Raw genomic sequence first — 14,257 nt, forward strand, 5'->3', positions numbered from 1 at the left:
ACAGAGAGTTTGCTCGCTCTCTGTGATTGACAGCCCCTTTAGTCGCGTGATTGGTTGCGCGAATGAAGGGGCGGGCGTTACACACTCCGATGAGTGTGTAATGATACATACGGGCAAGCGGATCAACAGATCCGCTGCCTGTGTGTAGCGAAGGCAGGCGGGCAGACAGCTTCGCGGGTTGAAAAGCTGTCCGCCCGGCGCTTAGTACATGGAGCCCTAAATGTTGATTAAGCCCTGTAAAACTATAATGTAGACATATCTTCAATTATATATTTTGATATTTGCACATGTGGATCAACTGTGAATCCTCATATATCCTGAATCAACGCAAATGTTTTAAAATTCTTATTTACTTACAGATTTGTTGTCATCATTGCTTGACGTAGGATCTTTATAGCTGGAACCCGGCAATGCAGGAAAATCTTCGTTGTGTATAGAGAAGTCCTGGGACTGCTCACTTGCTGGTTTTGTTACCATTCCAACTAGAAAAAAAAAGAAAACACACACAATGCAAAACTGTGCATCAAACAAACTTTTTGTATTGCTTTATCTAGTTTAAAGATATTGCTTTGCTACTTCTGATTTGTCTGGAAAAAAAAACTAATTCAGTTAGAAAATAATACAAACGTAACACCTTGTTAATAACATACACAAACCATAAATTCTTGGCATTAATTACTTATTAACTGGTAATGGACAAGTGCTAATTTAAACCACTGTTTGATTATAAAACAGTTTTCTGTGGCAGTAAGGCTCTTAAAATTTTAATTCTTAAAGTGAATGTCAATTTACAAGCTACTGAAGGCTCCTAATACTTATATTACACATGTTTATTCAAACCGTGAACTTTAAAAAAAATAATAATAATAATTTATAATATATTTTAATTACTAACTTCGCTCCGTTTTGAGCCACAACTCCTCCCATAAGGCACTTCCTTGTTTTGCAGAGAGTGACGTATAGAGTGGTCTCACCTACTCTATACGTATCTCTGATGCGCGCACCCGTGATGCCCTTACTTTGCGCATGCGTGAAAAACATTTGTACTTAATCTGCGCATGCGTTTAAAAACTTAATACTTAATGTGCGCAAGCGTGAAAGTAGGAGAGACAGGCTGCGCATGCGTTAACATCCGACCTCCTCAAAGCGCTATCTAGTATTCAATGAATGTATCCGTTAATTGAATACTATTGTGATAGCGAATGCAGCCAAAAAATATGTATTCATCTAATCACAGTACCCTTAGCAGCACTGTACAATACTAATCACAGTAGCCTTCACTGTATACCGCTGATAGAGTCTGAAATTGAAGGTGTTACAGAGCATGCGCGTCTCGTGGACACGCATCACTTCTGAAGCTGGGGATTAGAAGCTAACGCATGTGCAAAATAAGCGCATGACGTTGCCAAAAAGGGGTTGAACGCCACGGGGTAAAAAAACCGATTGGCAATCGCTATTGTCAATTATTTCCAAATAGGGGGACCAAATGGCGGGTGGAGGAATCTCGGCTCCAAAAATTAGATACAAAGGTATATGTTTGGGATTAGCAAGTACACACAAAAAAAATGATGAATTAAGGTCCACCTAAATTGTTGAGAGTGATAATAAGCGACACTGTTGAGCTTACATTCACTTTAACTTTAAAGTGACATGATACCCAAATATTGAAACAATAGAAAGCGATACAGCATAGCTGTAAAAAGCCAACTAGAAAATATCAACTAAACATTTCGATGTAAAAATGAATAATATTTTATCTCAAAATGTCCTAAGTATTCTCACCCCGTTATAAAGAATTTTAAGCAGCAAATCAATATCCCTGTCCCGGAACCTGCAAGGGAGCGTGCCTCATGCACATTCATGTTATTTCCCTATTCAGTTTAAGGAAGTTTACTATGAAATCTCATGTGAGTTAAAGTGACGGTCTACATCAGAATATTTATTGTTTTAAAAGATAGATTATCCCTTTATTACCCATTCCCTAGTTTTACATAACAACACAGTTATATTAAAGAAACATGAAACCCAAAAGTTTTCTTTCATGATTCAGAGAATACAATTTTAAACAACTTTCCAATTTACTAATATTATTTAATTTGCTTCCTTCTCTTGTTATCCATTGCTGAAGGGTTTATCTAGGCAAGCTCAGGAGCCTAGGTTCTAGCTGTTGATTGGTGGCTGCATATATATATATATATATATATATATATATATATCTCAATTGTGATTGGCTCACCAATGTGTTGAGTTAGAAACCATTAGTGCAATGCTGCTCCTTCAACAAATGATAACAAGAGAATGAAATAAATTAGATAATAGAAGTAAATTAGAAAGTTGTTTAAAATTGTATTCTCTATCTGAATCATGAAAGAAAAAAATGTGGGTTTTATGTCCCTTTAATACACTTTTTACCTCAGTGATTATCTTGTATCTAAGCCTTTGCAAACTGCCCCTTATTTCAGTTCTTTTGACAAACAAGCATTTTAGCCAATCAGTGCTGACTCCAAGTATCTCCATGGGCATGAGCACAGTGTTATCTATATAAAACACAAACACTCTAGTTTTTGAAAAACTGTAAAAATGCCCTGAGATGAGAGGCGGCCTTCAAGGGTTATAGAAATTAGCATATTAACCTCCTAGGTTCAGCTTTCAACCAAGAATACCAAGAGAACAAAGCAAAATTGAAGATAGATGCAAATTTGAAAATTGTTTAAAATGACTATCTGAATAATGAAAGTTTTTTTTTTGCACTAGACTGTCCCTTTAAGGGAAATCTAATTATCACTGTAAAACAGTTCATGACCTCAACACTGCTGATGCTGATTGGCTGCTGTTCATTTCTTCCTTTTTTTTTTACCTGCTGCTGGGAAGTAACTGAAATAACTTTTTACACAGCACTTATTCTGGTGAGCTGAGGAAATTGTGAGGTAAAATATCTTCCTTTTTAACAGATATTCTGAGGAGATATTTTCTTGTCAGCTTTTTACAGTTATGCTGCATCACTTTCAAGCATATAAGTATTACGTCCCGTTAAGTCTATTCTTTCATTCAATACAGTAATACTCACTGAGATCAGTGCTACCTCCAGACTGATGGAGTAAATGATCCACTGAAAAACTTTAATTAAAGTAAGGCTTGACAAATACCAAGCACAATGGCATTGCATCTAAAAAATGTGACATGGCAAAGTAAACTGCAATAATTGTGCAGCCAGGAAGTGCAAAGCTCTAAACTACAGAATGGCAAACGAGAGGCGGTTGTGCCTTTTTTAACCAATGCTAGAAAAAAAAAGTTGGGTATTTATTAAAAAAATAAAATATGCGTAGTGAGGTTGCTGGGTCAAAGATCAGATGAGCTTCAAAAGAAGGCTGCACAAATTTGCATCTTTCAAATGAATTGAATACAATAAATGGTTTTGATAAATACTTTAATTTGGCAACCAAATAATGTAAAATTTGACAGAGAGAAATTAAAAAATAAACTGAAAAATTACCAAGAATACCAAAAAAAACAGAATTTATTTCTCCAACGGTGTGTCCGGTCCACGGCGTCATCCTTACTTGTGGGAATATTCTCTTCCCCAACAGGAAATGGCAAAGAGCACAGCAAAAGCTGCCCATATAGCCCCCCCCTCTGGCTCCGCCCCCCAGTCATTCGACCGACGGTTAGGAGAAAAAAGGAGAAACTATAGGGTGCCGTGGTGACTGTAGTGTATAGAGAAAGAAATTTTTCAAACCTGATTAAAAAACCAGGGCGGGCCGTGGACCGGACACACCGTTGGAGAAAGAAATTTATCAGGTAAGCATAAATTCTGTTTTCTCCAACATTGGTGTGTCCGGTCCACGGCGTCATCCTTACTTGTGGGAACCAATACCAAAGCTTTAGGACACGGATGAAGGGAGGGAGCAAATCAGGTTACCTAAACGGAAGGCACCACGGCTTGCAAAACCTTTCTCCCAAAAATAGCCTCCGAAGAAGCATAAGTATCGAATTTGTAAAATTTGGCAAAAGTGTGCAGAGAAGACCAAGTCGCTGCCTTACATATCTGATCAACAGAAGCCTCGTTCTTGAAGGCCCATGTGGAAGCCACAGCCCTAGTAGAGTGAGCTGTGATTCGTTCAGGAGGCTGCCGTCCGGCAGTCTCATAAGCCAATCGGATGATGCTTTTCAGCCAGAAAGAAAGAGAGGTAGCAGTAGCTTTTTGTCCTCTCCTCTTACCAGAGTAAACGACAAACAAAGATGAAGTTTGTCTGAAATCCTTTGTTGCGTCTAAATAGAACTTTAAAGCACGGACCACATCTAAATTGTGTAACAAACGTTCCTTCTTTGAAACTGGATTCGGACACAGAGAAGTGTTGGAAACTACTTTTGGAAGACAACCAGGCTTGGTACGCAAAACGACCTTATCTGAATGGAACACCAGATAGGGTGGATCACACTGCAAAGCAGATAATTCAGAAACTCTTCTAGCAGAAGAAATAGCAACCAAAAACAGAACTTTCCAAGATAGTAACTTGATATCTATGGAATGTAAAGGTTCAAACGGAACCCCTTGAAGAACTGAAAGAACTAAATTTAGACTCCAAGGAGGAGTCATGGGTCTGTAAACAGGCTTGATTCTGACCAAAGCCTGTACAAAAGCTTGTACATCTGGCACAGCTGCCAGGCGTTTGTGTAACAAAACAGATAAAGCAGAAATCTGTCCTTTAAGAGAACTCGCTGACAACCCTTTATCCAAACCCTCTTGGAGAAAGGAAAGAATCTTAGGAATTTTAATTTTACTCCAGGAGAATCCCTTGGATTCACACCAACAGATATATTTTTTCCATATTTTATGGTAAATCTTTATAGTCACAGGTTTTCTGGCTTGGACCAGAGTATCTATCACTGAATTTGAAAACCCACGCTTGGACAAAATCAAGCGTTCAATTTCCAAGCAGTCAGCTGCAGAGAAACTAGATTTGGATGTTCGAATGGACCTTGTACTAGAAGATCCTGTCTCAAAGGTAGCTTCCATGGTGGAGCCGATGACATATTCACCTGGTCTGCATACCAAGTCCTGCGTGGCCACGCAGGAGCTATCAGAATCACCGAGGCCTTCTCCTGTTTGATCCTGGCTACGAGCCTGGGAAGGAGAGGAAACGTTGGAAACACATAAGCTAGGTTGAACGACCAAGGCACCACTAATGCATCCACTAGAGTCGCCTTGGGATCCCTGGATCTGGACCCGTAGCAAGGAACCTTGAAGTTCTGACGAGACGCCATCAGATCCATGTCTGGAATGCCCCATAATTGAGTTAACTGGGCAAAGACCTCCGGGTGAAGTTCCCACTACCCCGGATGGAAAGTCTGACGACTCAAATAATCCGCCTCCCAGTTGTCTACTCCTGGGATGTGAATTGCAGATAGATGGCAGGAGTGATCCTCCGCCCATTTGATGATCTTGGATACCTCTCTCATCGCCAAGGAACTCTTTGTTCCTCCCTGATGGTTGCTGTAAGCTACAGTCGTCATGTTGTCCGACTGGAATCTTATGAATCCGGCATTCGCTAGTTGAGGCCAAGCCCGGAGCGCATTGAATATCGCTCTCAGTTCCAGGATGTTTATCGGGAGAAGAGACTCTTCCCGAGACCATAGACCCTGAGCTTTCAGGGAGTCCTAGATCGCGCCCCAGCCTAATAGACTGGCGTCGGTCGTGACAATGACCCACTCTGGTCTGCGGAAACTCATTCCCTGAGACAGGTGATCCTGAGTCAACCACCAACTGAGTGAGTCTCTGGTTAACTGGTCTACTTGAATCTGGGGAGACAAGTCTGCATAATCCCCATTCCACTGTCTGAACATGCACAGTTGCAATGGTCTTAGATGAATTCGAGCAAAAGGGACCACGTCCATTGCTGCAACCAGTAGACCTATTACTTCCATGCACTGAGCTATGGAAGGCTGAGGAATAGATTGAAGAACTTGACAAGCCTTTAGAAGCTTTAATTTTCTGACCTCAGATCTTCATTTTTACAGAATCTATTATTGTTCCCAGAAAGGGAACTCTTGTAGACGGGGACAGGGAACTCTTTTCCACGTTCACCTTCCACCCGTGAGACCTGAGAAAAGCTAATACAATGTCTGTATGAGCCTTTGATCTGGAAAGGGACGACGCTTGAATTAGAATGTCGTCTAGGTAAGGTGCCACTGCAATGCCCCTCGGTCTTAGAACCGCTAGAAGGGACCCTAGCACCTTTGTGAAGATTCTGGGAGCAGTGGCTAAACCGAACGGAAGAGCAACGAACTGGTAATGCTTGTCCAGAAAGGCGAACCTTAGGAACTGATGATGATATTTGTGGATAGGAATATGTAGGTACGCATCCTTTAAATCCACGGTAGTCATATATTGACCCTCCTGGATTGTAGGTAAAATTGTTCGAATGGTTTCCATTTTGAACGATGGAACTCTGAGGAATTTATTTAGAATTTTTAAATCCAGAATTGGTCTGAAAGTTCCCTCTTTTTTGGGAACTACAAACAGGTTTGAGTAAAACCCCTGACCTTGTTCCGCTGTTGGAACTGGGTGTATCACTCCCATCTTTAAAAGGTCTCCTACGCAATGTAAGAATGCCTGTCTCTTTATCTGGTCTGAAGATAAGCGAGACATGTGGAACCTTCCCCTTGGAGGAAGTTCCTTGAATTCTAGAAGATAACCCTGAGAGACTATTTCTAGTGCCCAGGGATCCGGAACATCTCTTGCCCAAGCCTGAGCAAAGAGAGAAAGTCTGCCCCCTACTAGATCCGGTCCCGGATCGGGGGCTACCCCTTCATGCTGTCTTGGTAGCAGCAGCAGGCTTCTTGGCCTGTTTGCCCTTGTTCCAGCCTTGCATTGGTTTCCAAGCTGGCTTAGCCTGGGAAGCGTTACCCTCTTGTCTAGAGGCTGCAGAGTTAGGAGACGGTCCGTTCCTGAAGTTACGAAAGGAACGAAAATTGGACTTATTCTTAGCCTTAAAAGGCCTATCCTGTGGGAGGGCATGTCCCTTTCCCCCAGTGATGTCTGAAATAATCTCCTTCAATTCTGGCCCAAAAAGGGTCTTACCTTTGAAAGGAATATTAAGCAATTTTGTCTTGGAAGACACATCCGCCGACTAAGACTTTAGCCAGAGCGCTCTGCGCGCCACAATTGCAAAACCTGAATTTTTCGCCGCTAACCTCGCCAATTGCAAAGCGGCATCTAAAATAAAGGAATTAGCTAACTTAAGTGCGTGCATCCTGTCCATGACTTCCTCATATGGAGTCTCCTTATTGAGCGACTTTTCTAGTTCATCGAACCAAAAACATAATTTATGCTTTCCTGATAAATTTATTTCTCTTGTAGTGTGTTCAGTCCACGGGTCATCCATTACTTATGGGATATATTCTCCTTCCCAACAGGAAGTTGCAAGAGGATCACCCAAGCAGAGCTGCTATATAGCTCCTCCCCTCACATGTCATATGCAGTCATTCGACCGAAACAAGACGAGAAAGGAAAAACTATAGGGTGCAGTGGTGACTGGAGTTATAATTTAGAATTTAGAACCTGCCTCAAAAAGACAGGGCGGGCCGTGGACTGAACACACTACAAGAGAAATAAATTTATCAGGTAAGCATAAATTATGTTTTCTCTTGTTAAGTGTGTTCAGTCCACGGGTCATCCATTACTTATGGGATACCAATACCAAAGCTAAAGTACACGGATGAAGGGAGGGACAAGGCAGGAACATTAAACAGAAGGAACCACTGCCTGTAGAACCTTTCTCCCAAAAACAGCCTCCGAAGAAGCAAAAGTGTCAAATTTGGAAAAAGTATGAAGTGAAGACCAAGTTGCAGCCTTGCAAATCTGTTCAACAGAGGCCTCATTTTTAAAGGCCCAAGTGGAAGCCACAGCTCTAGTGGAATGAGCTGTAATTCTTTCAGGAGGCTGCTGTCCAGCAGTCTCATAGGCTAAACGTATTATGCTACGAAGCCAAAAAGAGAGAGAGGTAGCCGAAGCCTTTTGACCTCTCCTCTGTCCAGAGTAAACGACAAACAGGGAAGAAGTTTGTCGAAAATCTTTAGTTGCCTGTAAGTAGAACTTCAGGGCACGGACCACGTCTAGATTATGCAAAAGACGTTCCTTCTTTGAAGAAGGATTAGGACACAATGATGGAACAACAATCTCTTGATTGATATTCCTGTTAGAAACAACCTTAGGCAAAAACCCAGGTTTAGTACGCAGGACTACCTTGTCTGAATGAAAGATCAGATAAGGAGAATCACAATGTAAGGCAGATAACTCCGAGACTCTTCGAGCCGAGGAAATAGCCATCAAAAACAGAACTTTCCAAGATAAAAGCTTAATATCAATGGAATGAAGGGGTTCAAACGGAACACCCTGAAGAACTTTAAGAACCAAGTTTAAGCTCCACGGAGGAGCAACAGCCTTAAACACAGGCTTAATCCTAGCCAAAGCCTGACAAAAAGCCTGGACGTCTGGATTCCCTGCCAGACGCTTGTGTAAAAGAATAGACAGAGCTGAAATCTGTCCCTTTAGTGAACTAGCGGATAAGCCCTTTTCTAAACCCTCTTGTAGAAAAGCCAATATCCTAGGAATCCTAACCTTACTCCATGAGTAACTCTTGGATTCACACCAATATAAATATTTACGCCATATCTTATGGTAAATTTTTCTTGTAACAGGTTTCCGAGCATGTATCAATGTATCAATAACCGAGTCCGAAAACCCACGCTTTGATAGAATCAAGCGTTCAATCTCCAAGCAGTCAGCCTCAGAGAAATTAGGTTTGGATGGTTGAAAGGACCCTGAATTAGAAGGTCCTGCCTCAGAGGTAGAGACCATGGTGGACAGGACGACATGTCCACTAGGTCTGCATACCAGGTCCTGCGTGGCCACGCAGGCGCTATCAGAATCACCGATGCTCTCTCCTGTTTGATCCTGGCAATCAGTCGAGGTAGCAACGGAAAAGGTGGAAACACATAAGCTATGTTGAAAACCCAAGGGGCTGCAAGTGCATCTACCAGCACCGCTCCTGGGTCCCTTGACCTGGATCCGTAACGAGGAAGCTTGGCGTTCTGGCGAGATGCCATAAGATCCAGATCTGGTTTGCCCCAACGACGAATCAGTTGAGCAAATACCTCCGGGTGTAGTTCCCACTCCCCCGGATGAAAAGTCTGGCGACTTAGAAATTCCGCTTCCCAGTTCTCCACACCTGGGATGTAGATCGCTGAGAGGTGGCAAGAGTGTGACTCTGCCCAGCGAATTATCTTCGAGACTTCCAACATCGCTAAGGAACTCCTGGTTCCCCCTTGATCGTGATGTTGTCCGACTGAAACCTGATGAACCTCAGTGTTGCTAACTGAGGCCAAGCTAGAAGAGCATTGAATATTGCTCTTAATTCTAGAATGTTGATTGGTAGGAGTTTCTCCTCCTGAGTCCACGATCCCTGAGCCTTCAGGGAGTTCCAGACTGCTCCCCAGCCTAGAAGGCTGGCATCTGTTGTTACAATCGTCCAATCTGGTCTGCAAAAGGTCATTCCTTCGGACAGATGAACCTGTGACAACCACCAGAGAAGAGAATCTCTGGTCTCCTGGTCCAGATTTAGCAAAGGGGACAGATCTGAGTAATCCCCGTTCCACTGACTTAGCATGCATAGTTGCAGCGGTCTGAGATGCAGGCGCGCAAATGGCACTATGTCCATTGCCGCGACCATCAAGCCGATTACTTCCATACACTGAGCTACTGATGGGCTTGGAATGGAGTGAAGGGCACGGCAAGCATTGAGAATCTTTGATAACCTGGACTCCGTCAGGTAAATCTTCATCTCTACAGAATCTATAAGAGTCCCTAGAAAAGGAACCCTTGTGAGCGGTAACAGAGAACTCTTTTCCATGTTCACTTTCCACCCAAACTTAACGCTTGAATCAGAATGTCGTCTAGGTACGGAGCCACCGCTATGCCTCGTGGTCTTAGTACCGCCAGAAGTGAGCCCAGAACCTTTGTAAAGATTCTCGGGGCCGTAGCTAACCCGAAGGGAAGAGCTACAAACTGGTAATGCCTGTCTAGAAAGGCAAATCTTAGGTACCGATAATGATCTTTGTGAATCGGTATGTGAAGGTAGGCATCCTTTAAGTCCACTGTGGTCATATATTGACCCTCTTGGATCATGGGCAGGATGGTCCGAATGGTTTCCATCTTGAACGATGGAACCCTTAGGAATTTGTTTAAGATTTTTAAGTCTAAGATTGGTCTGAAGGTTCCCTCTTTTTTGGGAAACACAAATAGATTTGAGTAAAACCCTTGTCCTCGTTCCGTTCGCGGAACTGGGTGGATCACTCCCATCACTAAGAGGTCTTGTACACATTGTAGAAATCTTTCTTTACTAGGTTTGTTGATAACCTTGACAGATGAAACCTCCCTTGTGGAGGAGAAGTTTTGAAATCCAGAAGGTATCCCTGAGATATAATCTCCAACGTCCAGGGATCCTGTACATCTCTTGCCCAGGCCTGGGCGAAGAGAGAAAGTCTGCCCCCCACTAGATCCGTCTCCAGAGAGGGGGCCCTGTCTTCATGCTGTCTTAGGGGCGGAAGTAGGCTTTCTGGCCTGATTGCCCTTGTTCCATGACTGGTTGCCTTTCCAACCCTGTCTGTAACGAGCAGTAGTTCCTTCCTGTTTTGGAGCGGAGGAAGTTGATGCTGCTCCTGCCTTGAAGTTACGAAAGGCACGAAAATTAGACTGTTTGGCCTTTGATTTGGCCCTGTCCTGAGGAAGGGTGTGGCCCTTACCTCCCGTAATGTCAGCAATAATTTCCTTCAAGCCGGGCCCAAATAAGGTCTGCCCTTTGAAAGGAATGTTAAGTAGTTTAGACTTAGAAGTTACATCTGCTGACCAGGATTTAAGCCATAGCGCCCTGCGCGCCTGTATGGCGAATCCGGAATTTTTAGCCCTAAGTTTGGTTAAATGCACTACGGCATCCGAAAAAACGAACGCATTAGCCAGTTTAAGTGTTCTAACTTTGCTCAAAGTCTCATCCAATGGTGCTGTGCGAATCGCCTCTTCCAGAGACTCAAACCAGAATGCCGCTGCAGCCGTGACAGGCGCAATGCATGCAAGAGGCTGCAATATAAAACCTTGTTGAACAAACATTTTTTTAAGGTAACCCTCTACTTTTTTATCCATTGGATCTGAGAAAGCACAGCTATCCTCCACCGGGATAGTGGTACGCTTGGCTAAAGTAGAAACTGCTCCCTCCACCTTAGGGACCGTCTGCCATAAGTCTCGTGTGGTGGCGTCTATAGGGAACATTTTTCTAAATATCGGAGGAGGGGAAAAGGGCACACCTGGTCTATCCCACTCCTTACTAATAATTTCTGTAAGCCTTTTTGGTACAGGAAAAACGTCAGTACACACCGGTACCGCATAGTATCTATCCAACCTACATAATTTCTCTGGGATTGCCACCGTGTCGCAATCATTCAGAGCCGCTAACACCTCCCCTAGTAACACGCGGAGGTTCTCAAGCTTAAATTTAAAATTTGAAATTTCTGAATCCGGTCTCCCCGGATCAGAACCGTCACCGACAGAATGAAGCTCACCGTCCTCATGTTCTGCAAATTGTGACGCAGTATCAGACATGGCTCTTGTGTCATCAGCGCGCTCTGTCCTTAACCCAGAGCTATCGCGCTTGCCTCTTAATTCGGGCATATTGTATAATACTTCTTTCATAACATTAGCCATATCATTTAAAGTGATTTGTAAGGGCCTTGATGTACTTGGCGCCTCAATCTTACGCACCTCCCGAGCGGGAGACGCAGGTACTGACACGTGAGGAGAGTTAGACGGCATAACTTCCCCCTCGTTGTCTGGTGATAATTTCTTTATTGGTACAGATTGACTTTTATTCAAAGTAATATCAATACAATTGGTACACATATTTCTATTGGGCTCTACATCGGCTTTTGAACATAATGAACAAGCAGATTCCTCTGTATCAGACATGTTTAAACAGACTAGCAATGAAGCTAGCAAGCTTGGAAATCACTTTCAATAAGTTTACAAGCAATATAAAAAACGCTGCAGCGCTTTTAAAAATACAGTTGAATAACAAGGAAAACTAATTCAGTTATAGTCAACAATTCTTAACGAGAAAAGTATTAATTAGCAGAGGATTGCACCCATTAGCAAAAGGATGATTAACCCCTCAATACCCAAAAACGGATATCAAATTAAGATTTAACGCTTTTATCACAGTCAAACACACTGTCACAGATCTGCTGTGACTGATTACCTCCCTCAAAAACGAATTTTGAAGACCCCTGAGCTCTCTAGAGGCGTCCTGGATCAAGGAGGAAGAAACAGGAAGACTGTGCTAGAATTTTAACTGCGCAACAAGACGCTAAAACAAGGTCCCTCCCACTCATATTACAACAGTGGGAAACCTGATATAACGGTTTCTATGCAGAAAATACGTTAGCCCTGTGGAAAAAAATCATGCCCAAAAAGATTTATCACCAAAGTACCTCACAAAACGAATAACATGCCAGTAAACGTTTTAAAAACAACATTTTGAATGTCATGCAAAGTTATCACTAAGCCTGCTACCAGTCGCTTCCACCGCAGATAAGGCTTAAACATTATTTCAGTATTAACAGTATTTTCTCAGTCAAATTCTAGTCCCTAGAAAATAACTCAACTGCGCATACATTTATCAGCCTGATACCAGTCGATACTACTACATTTAAGGCTCTACTTACATCATATGGGTAACAGCAGTATTTTCTTAGTCAATTCCATTCCCAGAAAATAATGTACTGCACATACCTCATTTGCGGGGGACCCCACATGCTATTCCCCTCTTTCTGAAGTTACCCTACTCCTCAGAATGTCGAGAACAGCCAGTGGATCTTAGTTACGTCTGCTAAGATCATAGAAAAACGCAGGCAGATTCTTCTCCAAATACTGCCTGAGATACAAAAAACGGCACACTCCGGTGTCATTTTAAAATAACAAACTTTTGATTGAAGAATAATTAAGTAAAAACTCCAACTCCTCTTGCGACCTCCTTCTTTGTTGAGAGTTGCAAGAGAATGACTGGATATGACATGTGAGGGGAGGAGCTATATATGGATGACCCGTGGACTGAACACACTGAACAAGAGAAAACACGCCGCCGTAGTGACAGGAATAATACACGAAATTGGTTGGAGGAGGAAACCTTGCTGAACAAAAATCTTTTTAAGCAAACCCTCCAATTTTTTATCCATAGGATCTTTGAAAGCACAATTGTCCTCAATGGGAATAGTCGTGCGTTTGGCTAGCGTAGAAACTGCCCCCTCAACCTTAGGGACTGTTTGCCATGCGTCCTTCCTTGGGTCGACCATGGGGAACATTTTCTTAAATATAGGAGGTGGGACAAAAAGGTATGCCTGGTTTCTCCCACTCCTTAGTCACTATGTCCGCCACCCTTTTAGGTATCGGAAAGGCATCAGGGTGCACAGGGACCTCTAGGAATTTGTCCATTTTGCACAATTTTTCTGGAATGACCAAAGAGTCACAATCATCCAGAGTAGTTAGTACCTCCTTAAGTAAGGCGCGGAGATGTTCTAACTTAACATCAGGTTCTGCCTGTTGAGAAACTCCTCCTGAATCAGAAATTTCTCCCTCCGACAGACCCTCCCTCACTGCCAATTCTGACTGGTGTGAGGGTATGACCGATAAATTATCGTCAGCGCACTCTTGCTCTTCCACTGTATTTAAAACTGAGCAATCACGCTTTCTTTGAAATGCTGGCATTTTGGATAAAATATTAGCTATAGAATTATCCATTACTGCCGTCAATTGTTGCATAGTAACAAGCATTGGCGTGCTAGATGTACTAGGTGTCGCCTGCGCGGGCATAACTGGTATTGACACAGAAGGAGAGGATAGTGAACTACCCCCACTACCTTCATTTGAGGAATCATCTTGGGCAACCTTATTAAATGTGACAGTACTGTCCTTACTATGTCTGGACGCCATGGCACAATTTTCACATACATTTAAAGGGGGGACCACCTTGGCCTCCATACATACAGAACTTGTTCTATCTGAAGGTACAGACATGTTAGACAGGCTTATACAGGCTATTAATGCAATAAAACCGTTTTTAAACAAAACCGTTACTGTCTCTTTAAATGTTAAACAGAGCACACTTTATTTCTGAATGTGTGAAAAACTATGAAGGAAATATCAGATCCTTAC

General features: G+C 42.6%; 1 protein-coding gene across 2 annotated transcripts in view; it reads right to left on the reverse strand.

Moving 5' to 3' along the window:
• The window catches only part of CNOT2 (CCR4-NOT transcription complex subunit 2), a 644,096-nt gene that overhangs the window by 139,510 nt on the left and 490,329 nt on the right, over positions 1-14,257 (reverse strand). For both annotated transcript variants that reach the window (XM_053716789.1, XM_053716790.1), the window contains exon 8: positions 358-482. In XM_053716789.1, the coding sequence (XP_053572764.1) occupies positions 358-482 (125 nt within the window). The remainder of the gene's footprint in view (positions 1-357; positions 483-14,257) is intronic.

This window comes from Bombina bombina, chromosome 6, assembly GCF_027579735.1.
Source record: "Bombina bombina isolate aBomBom1 chromosome 6, aBomBom1.pri, whole genome shotgun sequence".
Taxonomy (NCBI): domain Eukaryota; kingdom Metazoa; phylum Chordata; class Amphibia; order Anura; family Bombinatoridae; genus Bombina; species Bombina bombina.